The sequence below is a fragment of the Aulonocara sp. 'chitande type north' Nkhata Bay genome, linkage group LG10 (assembly GCF_057382095.1).
Source record: "Aulonocara sp. 'chitande type north' Nkhata Bay isolate Kocher_YH1m ecotype deep benthic linkage group LG10, A_spYH_male_GT1.1, whole genome shotgun sequence".
NCBI classification, from domain to species: domain Eukaryota; kingdom Metazoa; phylum Chordata; class Actinopteri; order Cichliformes; family Cichlidae; genus Aulonocara; species Aulonocara sp. 'chitande type north' Nkhata Bay.
The window spans coordinates 18,570,838-18,590,922 of record NC_141353.1 but is presented as its reverse complement, the minus strand read 5'-3'; the positions used below and the strand labels follow the sequence as shown (position 1 = coordinate 18,590,922).

At 39.2% G+C, this 20,085-nt stretch overlaps 2 protein-coding genes across 6 annotated transcripts in view; both read left to right on the top strand.

Annotated features, from left to right (window-relative positions):
• The window catches only part of LOC147320678 (rho guanine nucleotide exchange factor TIAM1-like), a 51,343-nt gene extending 43,289 nt beyond the window's left edge, over positions 1 to 8,054 (top strand). For both annotated transcript variants that reach the window (XM_086308816.1, XM_086308815.1), the window contains exons 20-29: positions 87 to 212; positions 487 to 595; positions 726 to 905; positions 1,059 to 1,177; positions 1,280 to 1,388; positions 3,065 to 3,123; positions 3,452 to 3,548; positions 4,728 to 4,815; positions 5,252 to 5,424; positions 5,672 to 8,054. In XM_086308816.1, the coding sequence (XP_086164942.1) occupies positions 87 to 212; positions 487 to 595; positions 726 to 905; positions 1,059 to 1,177; positions 1,280 to 1,388; positions 3,065 to 3,123; positions 3,452 to 3,548; positions 4,728 to 4,815; positions 5,252 to 5,424; positions 5,672 to 6,303 (1,692 nt within the window). In that variant the 3' untranslated portion in view covers positions 6,304 to 8,054. The remainder of the gene's footprint in view (positions 1 to 86; positions 213 to 486; positions 596 to 725; positions 906 to 1,058; positions 1,178 to 1,279; positions 1,389 to 3,064; positions 3,124 to 3,451; positions 3,549 to 4,727; positions 4,816 to 5,251; positions 5,425 to 5,671) is intronic.
• Positions 8,055 to 8,165: 111 nt separating this feature from the next.
• The window catches only part of grik1a (glutamate receptor, ionotropic, kainate 1a), a 39,716-nt gene continuing 27,796 nt past the window's right edge, over positions 8,166 to 20,085 (top strand). Inside the window, exon 1 of one of the 4 annotated variants that reach the window (XM_086308819.1) lies at positions 8,166 to 9,765. In XM_086308819.1, coding sequence (XP_086164945.1) covers positions 9,639 to 9,765 — 127 coding nt within the window. In that variant the 5' untranslated portion in view covers positions 8,166 to 9,638. The remainder of the gene's footprint in view (positions 9,766 to 20,085) is intronic. The other 3 variants (XM_086308817.1, XM_086308820.1, XM_086308818.1) reach the window with 3 other exon arrangements.

The following is a 20,085-nucleotide window of genomic DNA, read 5'->3' as shown; positions in this document are numbered from 1 at the left end:
CCAAGAATTGAAATAAACTGCTTAGATACCATAACCTATACACGATTTTTGCTCGAAAGTAGTGCTGACAGTGATGTGTGTTGCAGCTGGACGTTTTGTTTGGTAACCTCGGAGAGATGGTGGAATTCCAGGTGGAGTTCCTACGCACGCTGGAAGATGGAATCAGGCTGATGCCAGACCAGGAGAGGCTGGAAAGGGTGGAGCAATTTAAGGTGAATGAATGTTGATTTTAGACCCAACTGCTTCATTTGGCTTCAAATCCTCTAATTATTTTGTCTCATTTAGGGAACACTCCCCCTTGGTACTGCTGTTTGTATAACGCATAATAAAGAGCTTATGTTAGTCAAAAAAGAAAAAGAAAAAGTTGAGACTCTTTCTTATTTAGCAGCTTCTCAAAATTGGAATTTCCACATAATGTGCGTTGCCATCATTTAAATGCGATCATATAATCTTATGATTGTATGTTATGCTCGTCTGTTTTTGCAGAAGGTGCTGTTCTCGTTGGGTGGGTCATTCCTGTATTATGCTGATCGCTTTAAGATTTACAGCGCCTTCTGCGCCAGTCACACCAAAGTCCCAAAGGTCCTCGCTAAAGGTAAAAACATTAACAGATTCTTGCCTCATGCCAAGCATGCAGTCACCCCTTACTATTTTTAAAAGCAAGTCTTTGCGTTACCTTGTGCCTTACACAAAATAAATCGGTGTTTAAATTTCCGCTCCTCCAGCAAAGACCGATCCAGAATTCAAGGCCTTCCTGGCTGAGAAAAATCCCAGACAGCAACATTCATCCACTCTCGAGTCTTACCTGATCAAACCAATCCAAAGAGTGCTGAAGTATCCACTTCTGCTAAGGGAGCTCTATTCTCTCACTGACCCGGACAGTGAGGAACACTACCACCTGGATGGTAAGTATCCTTTTTTTCATTGAGCATTTAAAACTGTGGTGAAATGGTACATCATCATCTACTCGCCTGCTACATAGAACTTTGTATATTCAGGATATGGTGTTGGTGAATCAATGATTTGGGGTTTTAACTATAAATATTTGCCCCATGTAGTTGCAATTAAGGCCATGAACAAAGTTGCAAGTCACATCAATGAGATGCAAAAGCTTCATGAGGAGTACGGCGCTGTTTTTGACCAGCTGATCAACGAGCAGACTGCTGATAAAAAAGAGGTAGAACACATTAATGTATCAGCCTTAAGCCCAGTGAATGATCCTGTGACTTATTTGCTTTTTTTGTTAACATGTTGTTTTTTTTTACTTTATGCATCACAGGTGGCTGACCTCTCGATGGGGGATCTTTTACTACATTCTACAGTGGCATGGATAAACCCTCAAACCTCTTTGGCCAAGAGCAAAAAGGACCCGGATTTAGCTGCTTTTGGTACGGTTTTATGTAGATTATACCACCTGAAATTCAGGCTGCCGGGAATACCTCCTTACATAACACAGAGATATACCTACAATATAACAGAGTCTCCATAAAGTGGGGATTTGTTGTACTGATGTTTAATGTGATTACAAACCTAAACTGATCAACTGTCTACATTTTGAGTTATCATAGGTTTCATTTTCAGCCTCAGCTCTTCTTTATGAATAATCAAAAAAGGTCAATATACAGTTTGTGTCTTTATGCACAGGATAGATTAAAAACCTGTGTAGACCAAGCATTGCTAATTCTAGTGCACTCTGCCATAGATGCAGCTGAAGCTGGAAGTTTGCATAATGGACATGAATGTCATTATTATATTCTATTTTTCATAATTTTAACAGGGTTTTTTTTTTCATGGGGCAGAATGATTGTAGAACAAGCACAATTAATAGAAATCAACACCCACATGAGGGACTGCAGGTGAAAAATTGCTGTCACATTTACATAATGGATCCAAGTACTAATGCTAAGTAATGTGCCGTCCTGTTTTAAATTGAAATGACGTAGACTTAGATTATTAATTCAGTGGTGCTGAAAGCTACTTAACTTTACTTAATGTCCTTGTTCTTAACTCCCCTTTAGTCCTCACAGTTCACAGCTAGTAGCTTCTCTATCGCAACCCTCAAAGAGTTAATTTGACAACTCTCATTGGCTCAATTGGCACACAGTGCAACGGGAAAGTCTCAGAAACTCAGTGTAGATATGACTGAAGATTAACACAACTCAAGAATATCTCTCGGAATAATCTACAACCCTCAGCGCAGAAGAACTTGGTTCTGATGGTCAGGATCCTTAAGAGGAACCTGAGTTTGCAGCTAACTGCACTGAACCCAGTATAAATTTGAGGTCAGATGAGATAAAGAGACTGGAGGTATGTTGGAGAGATAAAGGTGATGCATTCAACTCAATGAACACCTGCACTGATGGATGAACGGGGCTAGGATAAACATTTTAGAACGGTCTCCACAAATGATGGCAAATATGTGGTCTGTCTGTGAAAGTTGGGTATTTCCCAGGAAACTATTGATGCTGCCAAAACAAGTTGTTTCAAATATGTGACCAAGCAGAACCTGTCATGTATGTAATAAACCACAACTTTTGCACCTTTTTTTATGTCAAAGATGTAAAAATATCATCCCAGAAAATAAACCAGTGTTGCCATGACATTCTTGTTCATCATGAACATTTCTAAACTTATCAGAGGAGCTACATGCAGTTACATTTTTATGAAAGAGCACTTGCTCTGCATTTATGAATACTTTACTGTTTCGTGTGAGGCTTTACTGTCAGGCTTTGGTACTGCTCGGTGCTATTTCAGTTAATGGGCAAATGGACCCAGTCATGCAAACTGGGATCTTTACATTGTTTTTCACTTTTTGGGTGAAGTGATTATTAATGGTGTGATATGCAGTTCTCACACACCTACTCAGAAGTGCCTGGGATGTGTTTTAAAATGCACTCAGCTGAGACACTTTTGACAATAAATATTACATCTGCTTATTATATGTGCTTTCTTGGGCAAGGCGACAGTGAGTAGAAGTTGCTTGTTGCGCAAAGAACGAATGCAGACCCTGTTAATCAATTCTCTCACTTCTTTTCTCCCCCTCTCTCTCTCTGCCCGCATGCAGTGTTCAAAACAGCAGTTGTATTTGTCTACAAGGACTGCTCTAAGCACAGGAAAAAAATTGTAAGTACCTTTTTTGGACTTTTAATTTTAATTGCATTTTAAGACACAGTGATGGAGGGTGCACATCCTCTGAAGTGCTTTTAACGTGTTCTCTTTTTACATTGCATGCGGGACAGAAATAATTAAGCTAATGTTTCATGGTTGTGTGAGGGCAGTTATTGGCAGCTGCAGTAACTGCGTGTGTGCACGCTCCCCATAGTACAGTATAGTAGATACTTGTGTCTGTTCAATGAACCCTCTCTCTCCCTGCACTCTGATGCTCTCTGCTGTCATGTTGATGCACTGCAGCGGTTATGCATTAAATATCTGACCAGTCTCTATCTTTCAGGGTGCATCTCATCGCGGGTCTGGGGGCGATGAAAAAGATCCCATCCGCTTCCGTCACATGATTGCAACCGATTCTCTGCAAGTCCGAACCCTCCCAAGTGAGTATATTTAAATATACTAACATGCAGCAATTTTTAATATTTTCCCGTAGGTACTGTTAGCATTTTGAGGACTGATTTGGAGTTTTACATAAACATGAATGGACTAATTACACCAGAAACACATGGATTTAGTTATAGCATATCTTCAAATAGAAGACCTGTGCAATAAAAATGTATTATTTGACCATTAGTCTATAATGTATGAATGTGTTGGACAACAACATATCAACATTTTTTTTATTATTATTTTTTTTAGGAAGAGTAGCGATAAGCTCAAAATTTACATTAATAAAAGTGTTTTCATGAAGAAACGAGAAAAAATCATGAAAGGATTTTGGATTTTCTATGTGTTAGAGGCTATGACTTGTTTAATGCATTAATTAGCCTAACCTTAAAGTGCCTAAAGCCATTACCAGACTATCCAAGGCAAAATTGCTCTTTTTTTTAGTTTTTATGCCAAGATCATTGAAAAGATCATTTGCATGTTACCCTGTTCCCCAAAATAACCGCGGTTATAAATCAGCATTTTGTGACAGACGCTTAAGATGCTTTGAAGGCCTGTCAGTGATGCTGCTTTCCTCTCCTGCAGAAAATAAATAACCTTTTGTAGACACAACAGATAAATACTCATTAGTAGATCTGCATGCCTTCTTTCTCACATCTTGTGGGTGGCTGTAGCTCAGGTGGCAGAGCAGGTCAGCCCCTAATCAGAAGGTCGGTGGTTCGATCCCAGGCTGCATCCTGGCTGCATGCCAAATATCCTTGGGCAAGATACTAACCCCGTGTTTGCCTACTGGTGGTGGTCAGAGGGCCCGGTGGCGCCAGTGTCCGGCAGCCTCGCCTCTGTCAGTGCGCCCCAGGGCAGCTGTGGCTACAATGTAGCTTGCTATCACCAGTGTGTGAATGTGTGTGTGAATGGGTGAATGACTGAATGTAGTGTAAAGCGCTTTGGGGTCCTATGGACTAGAAAAGCGCTATACAAATGCAGGCCATTTACCATTTACCATTTCTCTGTGTCCTAAGTGAACTTTAAATCACCCTCCGGCGATTCAGCCCAAACAAGGCTGTTTATCTGCCTAATGGCCTGTTGTTAAGGGAAAAGAAATTGATGATGGAAATTAACTGAATACTTCTGCAAATGTATTTCACATCTTTTCTCTTCTGGGCCTTTCTCAGACTCAGAGGCCACGGCGGACTGTGAAATTGTCCACACGAGGTCTGAATCTGAAGGAAGACCAGAGAGAAGCTTCCAGTTGTGCTTCAGGTAAAACTGCACATACAGATTCAAAACGTATGAACACGAATAATAAGGTTATTTGTATAGCACTTTAAAAAAACATTTTTTTAAATTAAATGTACATATTTATACATGTTTCACAAAGTCATGGTCATTTTTTCCTGCATACACACAAAAGGCCACAGATAATTGGCAAAAGATTGAAGAAAAGAGAACCTATAGAAATTATTTTTAGTAGTCTTTCAAAACTAGGCACTGATTCAGCTGACCTGATAGGCTGAGGAAGAGCGTTCCAAAGTTTAGGCGCTCTGGTTTTAAAATAAGAGCATGAAACAGTTAGCAGACCCCCAGCAGTTACAAAAATGAAGATTTGGGGGGGGGGAGTTAGAACCCCATCAAACTGAAGCTACCTCTCTCTTACAATATTTTCATGGTCTTTCATGTTTTCTTGTCTGATCTGCAGTTCTCCAGAGAGTAAGAAGGACTTCCTGAAAGCAGTTCACTCCATCCTTAGGGAGAAGCAACGACGGCAGCTGCTTAAGACAGAGTGTCTTCCCCCCAGCCAGCAGTATGTCCCATTTGGGGGCAAGCGTCTTTCTGCCCTTAAAGGGGTGCGGCCCACCATGAACAGAGCAGGTGACAGAGTTTGAATATATGTTCTGTTTCAATAGCAATGCAGACAAACATGCTTAGGCAGTAACAGATTGATTATAGTTCTGTATATTACTTTTTATTATAAATGCATCATATTTTGGCATTAATTAGGAAAGACAGGAAAAGTCTAATTTGATGTTTATTTCAGTTAACTAAAATCTTCTCAGTTTAGTTTGGGTTGAGAGTAATGACCTTGACTGGTGACGCCTTCCTGTCTTTCTCTGTTTAGCCTCAGCTCCATCTCGAACGCTAGCTCGCAGGCGGTTGGTGAGGAACCGCATCACCATCGATACCGACTTGGTTTTCCACGGAGACAACAACAACAGCACTCATGAAGACCCCTCGTCTCGTTCTTCCCGCCCTTGCTCCAAATCCGACTTGTCTGATCAACTTCAGCCTTGCAAACCTCAGGGAGAGGACACGGACCGCTGGGTGGAAGAGCAGTTCAACCTGGGCTGCTATGAAAATCAGTGTGAGGGCACCGATGTCGGGCAGGTGAAGGAGACGGACATTTTGAGCGACGACGACGAGTACTGCACGTCTGTCCGAGCCATGTCGACGAAACTGGACAACCTGGAGGAGCAGATGAAAGGACTGAACCTACAGGGCAAAGACATCAACCTGAATGGAGGAGCAGAGTGTGAGATCACGCAGGAGGAAGACGCTGATCGAACAAAGCATGGGGATGACTCCAGCTTGGTAGACTCCATTACTTCCTGCGGTGCTTCTCTCCCGAGCAGTGCAACCTCAACTTTAAAGGTCGCTTCCTTGAAGCAGTGTGCTGTGGAGGGGGCCACAAACCAGGACCACGATGTCATCTGGGTGCGGCGGGACGACTTTGCCAACAGTGACGTCTTCTGATAGATGATGAAGATTATGTAGGATAATGTAGGAGTCAAAGAAAAGGTGTGAGGACAGATAAAAGCTTTAAAAGTGTAGAATTTGGGGAACCTCAACAAATCCTGCCTGTATCTCTGCACAACCCTCTCCTTCCACCTCACCCACATCCTCCCGTGTTCTGACAATCCTGAAGTACTGAAGCACCCAGAGGGGGGGAAAAAGTAACAAGGAAGTGCAGGTAAACATATGAGGAACACAGCACTGGATGTGCACGCGAGTCAATGAGCAAGCGTGTCTTCATGTGGATAAACAAACAGTAAGTGCATGTGTGCACAGACACAGAAAGTAAAGGCAGCTACTGCACCACGCACACATTTTACAGAGGAGACATCACCACTGAACTGTGACCTTCAGGCCAAAAAGTCTATTTTTCAACACAGGAATGTGGGTGTTTATATTTTTCTGACGTTTGTATTCGAACACTCAAGGGCTGTGTGTTACTTTTTTTTCCATTTTTTTTCTTCAGGGGCTTTTGGCTTAACGACTGCTGCATAAAGGACGGTGACATCTAACTAGCTTTATTGTGCTTTGTAAAAAAAAAAAAAAAATTTTACTTATTATCAGCTACACAACAGTGTATAATCAGGAGAACAATAGAGTGCTGTTGACTTGTATAGCTGTATAAAAATATCACTGTCCCCTCTCATATCCTTACCTTGTTCTTTATTTAATTACTGCCTTCAAAAAAATACTGTAATTTTTCAATGTTTACATCGCATACAGATGCCCAGTGTTACAAACTACCTTTTGTGTGTTTGCTGCCAGAAACAAGCTTCTATTTTTCCCTTTGTGTGAATGATGAGTCTTTAATTGTGTTTCTCAAATAAAATGTCTTTTTATTTTGGTAACTAATTGATTTCATCAAGTCCATTATTATTCTGGACTCTTCTTTTTTTTGCCACTGAGGCCATGTCGTCGTCATGTCTGTGATAAATACCAGAGTAATTTCTATAGTCCTGTTTACTTGAATTGTCTCTTGTGTTTGAAAGGACCGTGTTAGTGACTGTACTATAATTTAAAGGGGGGGGGGGCAGTCATGCAGTTGACCAGCTTCACTCAAATACAGGACTGGGCGATTCACCTCCCGTCAGGGGTCACAAATTGAATACTGATCAAATCCATTCTGCTCAGTATTAATCAATAGTTCCAGCTTCTCATGTGGCCCCTTGAGGGAAATTATTTGCCCACAACTGCTCTAATGGATTCAGACGTCATCCTCAGCTTTCATCTGTTGCGTTGACTTTTGTCGTGTGGCATTTTCTATATATATTTCCACTTCTGCGTTACTACTCCTGTCCACCAGGCTGTGCTGTTTCACTTTGTCGTCACAACAATAACAACCTGCTGATTGCTGTGCTCAACATAGTCATGCGCACCTTAATGGATGTATTGAACAAGCACTTAATACCCAACTGTTTGTGTGTGTGTGTCGGGGGGATGTGTAAGCAGCTACGTTTCAGAATGAAGGGAACATGGATGGAAATGATATACTCTCTTCTTAATTCTGTCTTTTTAATGATGAAGCTGGTTTCTTAGATTTTAGCCAGCTGGCTCAGAATGGTCAGTACGGTCTTGAGACTGAGGTACAATCACTTGTCCTTGGAAGCAAATGATTCCCTTTGACCCCCGACCCCATCCCTTTTGTACGTTTAAAACTGTGGAGCATTTTTGATTTTTTTTTTAATGTAAAAATAAATCTTTTTCTAAATGTAGTTTGGTGTGAATGTTCCATTTCTTCATTTTCAAAGGAACTCGTTTTCTGCAGCCAACAACCACAATTTATTGTCGCATTATCTGTCGTAATTAATTTTCCCCACAAAGAAGCTGTACACACCAATTCTGTTTAAAATGTATCCTTGTTGTGGATACAAGGATACATTTACCCTTGCTTCTGCTGGAGTGTCAGGTATTCTACATGTGTGGCACAGAAAAAAACTTTACAAGGAGACGACTCTGCTCGGTATTCATATCAGACGAGGTGCCCCTCCCCCCCTTTATTTTTTGTCCAGGACCATTGCCCGAGGCCTATTTCTGGAGACGCAGGCTGGTCATTTTCCGAGTTAATTAAGTTTGTCTATAGGCTGTTTGTCAGGGCTCCAGGTTGAGCTAGCTGGTTGTCTTAGATCACTTGGCTCCCAGATTTTAAAGAGCTCGCAAACATCCTGATAAACAAATGTCATTTCTGATGTGATGGGTTTTTGCTTGAGACTTGCAAGATTGTGAGATGCCAGGTTGTTGGTGTCTTTGCCCGTTTTTAAATGTCACAATATTAAGCAGTAGCGCAGAGTTGGCAAACCCCATGGAGCTTTCAGTCAAGTAGTGGACAGATGAGTTTCCTCCACAAGGTAATAAAAATGATTCTCCACCGGAAGTCATTATGATTGAGCCAATTCTCTTTCAGGGATGTTAAAGCGCATTACACAACAATTCGTTATTTTTGCTGCCTTGTGAGAGTCATGGGACTGAATGGGAAGGCATCCAGTGATCCAATCAGATACAAACCTCGTTTTTGCCTGAAGTGAGAGATAATCTGGCCTCTGCCCTGTAACCTGAAGATTATTCTCCTCTCATCAGGACCGGTGGGGAGAACCGCTGCCAATCCATCTGCCATGCTCCTTAATCCAAAGCGACTGCAGCCAAACTAGCAAAAACGAGCTGAATCAGACCGCGAGTACCTTCAGAGTAAAAGCTTTGAAAGTTTGACAAAATTAATTCTGATTACCATTAGGAAAAAAAAAAAACATGATTCAGTGTGATTCCAAATAGTTGATTGAAATACGGTAATAAATGTCAAAATCTTTATTCGAACGTTCATAACTATCGTCTACACACTTTGGGTCAATGCAGATTTTTAAAACAAGCAAAAAGAAAGAGAAAGAAAGAAAGAAAGAAACTCCATCCATTGCCTACTACGTATTTTTGCAAAACCTCCACGACGAGGCAGGTTTGAGTTCTATTCTGAAAATGCTCACCGGAAGCTAATTGAATTTAAGCTCGCTTGGCCCGACTCGTGCGCCCTCACTCCCCTCTGGCATCTGCATCCTCGGAGGCGCACGGACTCTCGTGGACGCGTTTGCTGTAGCCCACCGCAGCCAGCTATGTTAAGAAGACGTGACTTGATTTGACTTTGCATGTGAAAGTTGGACACGTGGAAATTGTTGTCGTCGTCTTTGGTTTCTTCTGCGCGATGGAGTGATGCAGAGTGGGATCATCAAATTGGGAATAAAACTTGGGTTGCGCGCTGGCATGGCGCGTCAGGTGTGCCCGGGCTCGTTTAGAAGCTGCTTCTGTCTGTCATGGTCTCGACATTTGCCGTGACTTCGAGAACGAGAGGGAGAATAATGGAAGAAAGAAAGAGACTTTTTGGCTATTTTCTTTTCGCGGCTCAGCTCTTTCTGAGCTCCACGCAAGTCCTCAGAATCGGTAAGCGCAACAGTTTACGCACGGTGCTGATGTCGTTTCCCTGCGTTTGTAAATTGACTGAAAAGTCAGAACGAAAGTCTAGCGTTTGTGTGACCTGTTTCATTTTCCCTTTGAGATTTAAGAACACTCTGGGTCTGCGATGGCCGTTTTGCATCCGAATTTTCAGCCTTTATACACATCGAAAGTGATTGTGCTATTATCATTAATGATTGGGATTAAGCTTCACTGAGGGTCAATACAAAGGAAACGATTACCGTACAGCTTCAAAAAAAAATACTTTGACAACTTTACTCGCGTATTTAAGGAGATCGATTTGCCACAGATTCAGTGTTTTGCATTTTCATTACTATATAAACAGCAATGTGAGAAAGATAGTTTACATAGAAATCAATACAAGATAAATATCCCCTCTGACTAAAATAAAATTAATTTAAACTCACACCTCTGTTTAATTCATCATCTTCACTAGACACCAACTTGCTGGTAAATGTAATTATATAGAAAGTCTTGAAATGCTGCGGATAAATGTGTTTTTAATTACAAATGCTGCAGTTCTGACAGAAACAAGCTCGTGAACAGTTGTTTCACCAACAGTGGGTTTGCACGAGGTTTCACACAAACACGTAAAAGTAATAGATTATTGATTCTTCTCTGGATGTTGTCATGGCTTCACACACTCTTGTTGGAGACATTTTCATTCAAAATATGCCCGCCAGTTATTCTCAATCCTGCTGTCATCAGCTTAGTAGAGGTGAGGAGTCAGAAGGCTACACCTAGATTTGATTAGACAGGAGGAGCTTGGTGAGCACTGAGGGCTGTGTTCATTATCCAAGCATATCACTTTCAGGCTTTGAGTCAGGCCAGACTCGAATATGTGGATCTAATTGACTGAATACATTTAGGATTGCTGTCACTGCCACCCATTTGAATCTTTGGGTTTAGCAATAGGCTAAAGGAGTTATTTTATTTTATATTTTATGCATCTAAAGAATAAATGTTAAAGTTCCATGATGTTCAGCCACCCTTCATTTAGTCATATTTTGCTGGGAAAATGGAAACTAGATGCAGTGATTAATTGAATTATCTGCAAATATGCCTGAAAACACAGTACTTGAGAAGTCTGTGCTATTATAATGAGCTTGAAAGTCTAATTTTTGGTGTGAAAACCTTTATGCTTGAAATTCTTTTGTAATTTCTGTTAGTAGTCTTGAGAAATAGTTCTTTGGGCTTCTTGAGAAGTATTTTTTACCCAGATATGTTTTTTTTTTTTACTGCATTGGCAGTGTGTTTAGGATCATCATCATACTGGAAAAAAAAATCATTGGCTTCCTCCATGTGATGGTACTTTCCTGTGTTCATAATTCCATCAATTTTGACAAAATCTCCAACACCACTGGATGAAATGCAGCACCAAACCAGACAGTGCCTCCACACTTTCTATGGACTGTTTTCCTTCTTTAAGAGAGACTTCTTGACAGCCACCCTTCCACTGAGATCATTTCTGATGAAGTTTTGTTGATCAGTTGAAGGGTCAGATGCATCTCTCAAGAACCAGGAAACGGGCAGGGAAAATCATCACAGACCCCTCACACCCTGGACACAGACTTTTTGATCTGCTGCCCTCTGGCAGATGGTACAGAAGCCTGCAGACCAGGACCACCCGACATAGGAACAGTTTCTTTCCCCTCGCCATCTCCCTTCTTAACAGTTGACCTGTCACACTGCTCCCACTGCCAGACTGCAGCTGCACCTTATGTACATTTTGTAGTATTCATTCCACCTCATTCATTTCTGTAGTTTATGTATATAAGTTTAGATTCATTATCTATAGTTGGTTTACACAGCTTTGTGTATGTATGTGTAATGTGTATATATAGACACGTGTGTGTGTGTGTGTGTGTGTGTGTGTGTGTGTGTGTGTGTGTGTGTGTGTGTGTGTGTGTGTGTTTGTGTGTGTGATTTACATTGCTGTGCTTGAGAGCCACCATCTACCGGAACCAAATTCCCTGTATGTGTCTGCACATATACTTGGCCAATAAACACGATTCTGATTCTGATGTCTTATCTCAGTATTTCTCCTATTAAGGACATGACCTTTAGATACTGTTCATCTACTATAGATAGATTTTAGCCCTGCAGTGTCTGTTCCCGTTCTCACTTTTTCAGTTTCCTATTATTTTTAGTGATACTACCAAGAGATTTGCCAAGTTTTTGTGTAATAATGCTTAGGGAATCATATTTTCGGTGAAAAATACGATTTTATCCCTGTCAAACTGTGTTATCTTTGGTATTTTTGTAAACTCAACAGAAGAATTTGGAAACAAATATGTTTTTGCAACAGACTGCTAGAAACAAAGTCCCTAAAGACACTATTTAAAATAAGCTCTTTGCTAAGTTGTCTGTTAAGACAAGGATTAAGGATTCTGTAAAGAACTGATAAATATTCCATTTTTGTTCTGCTTTAACAGCCACACTGTCTCTACTGAAAAGCCCAATCTTGTATGTGGCCTGATGTTTCAAGTTTCCACATTACATTTGTAAATTGTATATTGGATCTACTATGTATTTAAGTTGTACAGTGAACCCACATTTGGTAAAGAGGCACTTTGGTTCTTCTGCAGATTAATTGGACAATATTGTCTCTTGTGTCAAGCTCAGCAAAACTATACATCAGTCTACAAAGCAGAGGTTGCATGTTTAAGAAGTGAAGAAAAAATAAATATGAGACATTTCTGAGTGTTGGGGGTGGGACCTGGGTGTTATAACAGGTTGCTAAATGGTTGATTTCTAAAACAGAGCTTACATTAGCCAAGTGGATTCCAACCTGTCAGCTCCAATTATTATTATCTTTTAATAATCTTCATGCCCACACATTTAAATTTTGTTTTGCATGCACAGCATTGGTTCCTGTTTGTTGTGAAGTCCAGCTGCACATGCACATGGTTTTATCATCAGGAGTGTAGCCCTTGGTTACACATTAAAATTCATGATAATTCAGGACCGATGTGTTTAGTTTTGGTGGTTCAGACTTCTTAAACAACACAAGCCCAGAAATAATTCACAACTCCAAAACATTTACATACAGATAATATCAATGTCTTTGTGTGTGTGTGTGTGTGTGTGTGTGTGTGTGTGTGTGTGTGTGTGTGTGTGTGTGAGAGAGAGAGAGAGAGAGAGAGAGTGAGAAGAAGAAATCAAAGAACTGCAACGTTTGGCTCCAGGTGTTGCCATCTATTAAATCGATTTGCTAAAGCTGAGCAGGAGCTGTAACCTACATTTATAAACAGAGGACCTGATTAATATTATAGATTACCTGATTTTATTCCAACACTTAAGAAAAGCTATTAGGAAAATGAATGAATGTCTTCTCGGGCAAATTACTTCATTTTGGCACGTTATTGGCTTCTCTTCATTGGCTTCATTGTTAAATCTAGAAGTGCATTCAAAAGCTTCTCACAAACAAAGTTTTAAATAATGTGACTCCAACATAAAGACCTCATAGTATTATATCATCCCAACAGAGAACTTTGCTCACTGACGCCAAGCTTACTGATTACTGGATTTCCAAAAGTAGGAAGGAAGCCAGAGCTTTCAGCTGTCAGACTCTTCTCCTCTGGAAGCAGCTACCATGTGGAGTACAGACAAACACGCTCAAAACTTTTAAAACTTTATTTGTTGATAATTCTTATATGTCTGGATCAAGTGACCCTGAAGCATCCTTATTATGCTACCATAGCCTTAGGTTGCTGGAGCACACCCCACGATGCAATATGCATTAGTTGCCTACGCCTCTCATTTCACTCCTGTCATTAAATTTTTTCTTCTCTCTTCCATAATTTGCATCTTTCCCTTTTTTTCCTTTTGCTGCAGCTGGTTGAGGAGTAAGGGGAAAAGAGGCACTGGTCTTGCGAGAGGTTTTTGTTCATGTTAAAAGGGTTTTTTCTTCCCACTGTTTCCCCAAGTGCTTGCTCATAGGGGGTCAGCGTAGGGTGGGGCTCTTGGTTAAAGTTTTCTCTTTGGTGCCTTGAAGTGTTATATAAATACTATAGATAGATAGATAGATAGACTATGGCTAAATGAGCTCTGTCAGAAACACAGTTATCAAGTAGGTAGCCAGTATTTTTGTCCTTGAGACATAAGAAGAAGCTGCAGTCATGAAACTACCTGACTGACCTTATTTATTTGTATGTATTGATCCTCCAGTCTCATAAAACTCAGGATTGCGAGTAATAAAGTGGCATCTGTACATGTCCAGCATGCTGGCAGAGAGACTCTGTCGGGCATGATTTCAGCTATAAACATATGGCTTTCATATCTCAAAACCAGGGCCAAGATATGGCAAACGTCAACTAATAATTTATCTAAAGTCTCCTTCTTAGACGTTTATGTATTTTAAATTTGTCAAATATAGAGGATGTTGAGTGTCTTGGCTTTGATTTTCGAGATTTCTCTCTGTTACTAAGCAATATCAGACATCATGACATCATTTGACCTCTCAGAGTTTTTGCACTTGTATTGAAAATGTTTTTAAAAAACTCGCTCGGTTGACACAGTACACCATGACTTCACTCCTTGCCCTTTCGGTGCCCTTGCAGTAATTTCTTGGTGTTGTTTCTCTCTGTGTCTCCCTATTTTCTCTTTCTCTCCTCAGTTTTTACTTCCCCAATTGCACGTTTGCCTTGTTTGCCCGTCACACAGCTCCCTTGATTTGCTCTTGAGAACAAAATGTTTCCTATATTTTTCCTCAGCCAGAACGACAGTGCGACACCTGAGGCCCCTTTTATATCCTCCCAGATGTATTTGCCCTTACCTGTGGCTTCATAGCCTGTCCAAAGTGTGTGGCAATGACTGTTTTCAGAGTAACTGATGGCTGTAGTTTCTGTCATCGTGAGCAAAAAGATGAACTCTCTTACTCATCCAGCTCAGTGAACTTTCGGAAGTGTTAGAAAGCGCCACCTTTCATCTACCTCTGGTACTGAGTGGCAGTTTGACGTCTAACTGCCCTCCGGTGACTCAACTACAGTGTGTGCCAGACAAACTTCTGCAAACAAATTAGGACTGAAACAGCCGTTTTAATAATCATGAATAAGAGTAGAGAAGAAGACAAGAGTTAATGAAAGGCTCTGAAAAAGACAATAAAAGAAAAAATGAAAAATATAGTTTCTTTTACAGTAAAGTAAAAATGGTGAAACACCTTAATGGATGTTGCTGTTTCCCCCAGTATTCATATTTATGTGGCAAAAAGGCTTTTGACATGTAAAATAGCCACACTAGATTTTAGTGGCAGTCCCCGGGACAGCTTGTTACAGCTTTAATGACTATACTGGCTTCAAAGAAAATTGATTTCTGCATAAGAAAAGAGCGCTAACCCATCAAAAACAATCGTGACTGACCAATAAAATCATTAAAATAATGACTGCTAATTTGTAAGGGTTACCGAAGCCACATTATTTGGATGGCTTCAGGTCTGATGAAAAATCGGTTAAATCGATCATCATTTGGAACTGTGTTGCATAAAAACAAATTGGGACTTTGATATACTGCAACACAGCAGACTAAGCTTCCCTCATTTGTGCACACAGTTTGTATCCAGATTGTGCCAGAGTACTGAAATATCTCAGTAATCTTTATGCAAATGGAAAATGAGCTCATATTGTCATCAGATCAAACGTCTTTTTGATGAAAAAGGAGAATCTTGTGGCAGTTCACTAAAACACATTGTTAACGTCTTGGGTTTTGTCTCTGATCTGGGATTTTTTTGGTATCATATTATTGGTCGTTTTTTATGGCATCAGAATGATCATTAAAACACTGCTGAATAACACCCATCTTAGAAAAGCACTAATTTTCTCTTAATAAATTAAAAAATAACTTAGATTTTATGTTTATGGTCACCCTTATCTACACAACCGCTGTTCAAATGCATTTATAGAGCCTGTAGGTCCCCCGAAAACCTTTAACGTCCATTTATGTGCCAGGCAGAAGCGCATTCCTGTGACAAATTATTCTTCATTATTGGGATTATAAACGAATGCTTTTAGTGCTCTTAGTTACATGAATTCATTTGCAAGGAAAAACACCTTGCTTAAAAAAAATATATAACTTTTGTAAGTGCAGCAATCATAAGCCACAGGAGAGTTCAAGCTGCTCTCCAAGAAGGAATCACACATGACGGATGTAAAACATAATTGTTTGTAATTAGAGAGCAAAGTGAAGATGGATCATTCACAGTTCTTCATGCACCGACACAAACATATTTATCTCTCCGCAGTGGGTTGGTGAAGACGCTGATCAGGTCTGCATGGCAGTCTGGCACAAAGATCAGATTTATTCTTGAGTTTTTGGAGCATCAGTGGCTACTCAGACACACAGTTTGTGCTACTGTTTTCCTCTGATTATAATTGGATTTGGTGTCATTTATAATGATTTATTTTAGGGATCCACCAATTGTGAAATTCTATGCTGATACTAATGATTTGCTGGGTAGAGGATTCAATTTGGTTACTTGTTTATTTATTTTTGATATCAGATTATTAGATTTTGGCTATTTTTTTTAACCCCATTATGCAGCAGGGGGAAACAAACAATAGCTGACCTGTTTAAATGTGACTGTGAATTTTATGCGGGTGCGTGGGAATCTGTGGTGTTTGTGCTCAAATTAATATTCATTAAGCATGCACAGAATACTAACCGTGGTTTTACAGATAAGTCATTTCTTATAATCCTGGAGTGGGCATTGAACCAATGCAGACCCAGTGAATACCATTGTTCACTTGGATTTGAAAAGCCTTTGTGTTGCATTTATAAGTGAATGCACCAATAACACCGTTTTTGAAATCCAAAAAACATAACGACTTGTGAAGAAATTAGTTTTTTCTACTTTTAAAGTCCATTTCACTGAGATTGAGATGACATAATTATAATAATTAATAATATGCTTTCAGAAATGTTCGCAGCTACATCCCATAAAGCCAAACTTTTTCTTTTTGCTCTTTCTTTTTTGAGGATTTGTACAAATTGAAGTGATAAAGCACAGCTTGATAATTTGTATGTTTTTACCAGAGTATTATTCAGTTGTTTGACTCTTTTCTGCCTTTTTGCTGCTCGGAACTTTGATATTTTTTGTACAGTATGGTGTAAAAGTCTTGAGCGATCCCTCATTTCTTTATGTTTTGCTAGGAAAATGGGAAATAGGTGCAGCAATTTGTTATGAAATGCATGTATAGTCCAAAGCTCTTCTTTTGGATGTTTGCTGCCCTTTTTCCATTCTCTATCAAGATGATGGAGGCCAGTTCATGACTGACAGTGTTATACTGTGTGTAAGTACGTTTTTACTACATTGGTAGTTTGTTTGAATGACAACAAAGTTGTTGCTAATAAGATTTTGTGACAGGCTGCTAGTAACATAAATATACCAGTTAAAATGTAAAATTGTTGCTTGAACAATAAAATGTCTGTAATGTGCAGACACAACACTGGTTCGTCACTTTGGTTAGATTAGGTTTCTTTCATAGGTCAGTCTTAAGTGGCTTAAAAAGAAAAGAAGGGAGAATCCTCTGAAAATGGTCAGGTACAAGGAATGGACAGAAAACTGGTGAAAAATCAACCAATGACCAAAACAAAACTTTAAAAGATATCCAGAAAGCCCGGAAAAGTGTTGCTCAAGACCACTTTTAAAAAAAACTTACAAGAATATCCGGTTGCTTGGTGCACTGAGTGTTTCTTGTTCTTACACACCACTCTTCATTTACAGTCATCTTTAGTTATTATTTATCTCTGTCTCTCTTCCACAGTGTGTCTTTTGTCCTGTCTCTCTATCATCACTCCCAACTGGTTGTGGCACGTGGCTTCTCGTCCCTGAGCCTGGTTCTGCTGAAAGTTTATTCCTTTTAAAAGGGAGTTTTTCTTTCCCACTATCGCCAAGTGCTTGCTCAAAGAATCTTTGATGATTGGGCTTTTCTCTGTATTATTGTAGAGTCTTTACCTTACAATATAAACCATACAGCAGACAACTGCTGTTGTGATTTGGTGTCATATAAATAAAGCTGAATTGAATTATTTAAGGTATTGCTTCTCTTCTGTATGCTGCCTGTCACCATATCAGCATTAATATCATAAAAATTCAAATATCTTTACAACATCTCAGCTATAATTTAATGTGATTTTGTGGATGTAGTGAAATCTGCCCACTTCTTATTTTATCTCAGGCTGTTGTTGAACACCATCCTTGGAGCTAAGCTCATTATCTGCTTGGCCTTGACCAACACCACACACAATGTGGTGAGCTGTATTGTGAAGCGTGACAGCCTATTGATCAGTGATACAAAATCCCTGATCCACAGGGTAATATTATTCACATGTTACAGTACTGTTTATTTTAAGACATGCAAACCCATTAACTTGCATTTGAAAACCAATAAATTTGTAGAAATAAATAAATTGCCCTAAAAATGTTACAATGTTTTTTAAATTTCATTTTGTTTTAGGACCGGGCCAATAATTCAATATATAGATAATAGAACGTGTTTTAAATCAAGAAACTGCATCTGCAGTTGCAGAAAATTATCCTGGTTATCTTTGTATTATTACAGGTCATTGGGCTTTTCTTTGTATTATTGTAGAGTCTTTACCTTACAATATAAAACGCATCGAGACAACTGTTGTTGTGGTTTGATGCTATATAAATAAAACTGAATTGGTAAAAGTGAAAAAACCTACTAAAAGACTAACAGTTACTTCTGCTTTTCCTGACTGCGATGCCTTGACTCATCTCAGGAACTCCATAGCCTTTTTTATTTCTTGCCCTTTCACACAGTGGAAGTAATTATACTTTCATTTCATCTGCCCTTTGAATTCACCCAGATCATTGGATGTTGACGAGGAGTTTAAGGGCAATTTCTGTCTGAACAGCATTGTTCCTACGACGTTACATGCAGCTTTGGGTCTCTGCAGTGTAAAAGTGAGAGTGGAAGAACAAGTACTTATACGAACCATCCTTCCTGTGTGAGAAGCAATAAGTTCAGAATGTCTTTTATGGCCGGTCACAAACTTTCGATTATTTACCTCAAGCTCTTAATATTCATCATCATTATCATGCGACCATGGCAATTTCAATTTCCTTCTCTGCTTGTAGAAAACTCAGGCTGAAGGCAGTGAAACTTTAACTGTGCGCATAATGGATTTACAGCGTTTTTATGACTCAGAGATATAGCTTGCGTAAAAAGAAAGTAAAATGTGACCACCATTAATGCAGAAAGCAGAGAATAGATGGTGTAATTGTGAAGAGGCTGTGTTGTTGTTGTTGTTGTTGTCTTGTTGTTGATTTTTACAACAAGTATAGGACTTCAACCTGTCTATACCATCTATTAAGGAAAAGAAGTCTATGTTTTGTCTACTTTAATATCATCTCCTTATATTTTGACATGGCACATTTATCTCTTAAAATGTTCTGTCATTGTTAACTGTTAATAATGTTTCCATTCATAACTTTTTAGAATAGAATAGAATAGAATTCAACTTTATTGTCATTGCACATGCACAGGTACAGGGCAACGAAATGCAGTTTGCATCCATCCAGAAGTGATATAGATATATTACAATATATATTAGCAATAATATAGGTATGTAAGTATATTACAGAAATGGGTCTATTATGGTATGTTATAATGTACACGGTATGAAGTATGTTATGAATATTCTATAACTATAAGTATGTACAGGCTATGAACAGGATATAAATATGAAAAACTATACAGAAATGTTAACTATGCAAGTTATAAACAGTTGTACGATTAAAAATTATCGTATGTACAGAATGATTATTTACACAGAATAAAAATACTTTTGCTTGTCAATTTGTGTTTTACTATTTAGACTTAGTCCATTCATTATTATTATTATTACTATTATTATTATCCTATTATCTTCTACTACCAAGACTGGATGAATATTAATGACTTATTAACATTTTTAACAGCTTGAAAAGCTGATAATATTGTGATGATAATGTTATTAAGTGCTTATAATGCCAAAATTGTTTTTTCTAGTCCTACTGGCGTTGCATCTCATCTATATAACATCTTTAATGAAGCTGTTACCGAGAACAAAGCACATCTTGACTTTAATTCACTTCAGCTGCTGACTGAGGTCATGATGTTTGGTCTTCTGGTGGTGGTTTCCTATGTTTGATCAAGTAAAATAAAGTGAAACTCAGTGCAGTAAAAGTGGTTTGGTGCAGAACACGTATGCACTAGGTGCGGTCTTTTGCAGCTGTCTCCTGATCTCAACACAAATGATTTCTTTTTAACCTTCTCGTCTGTC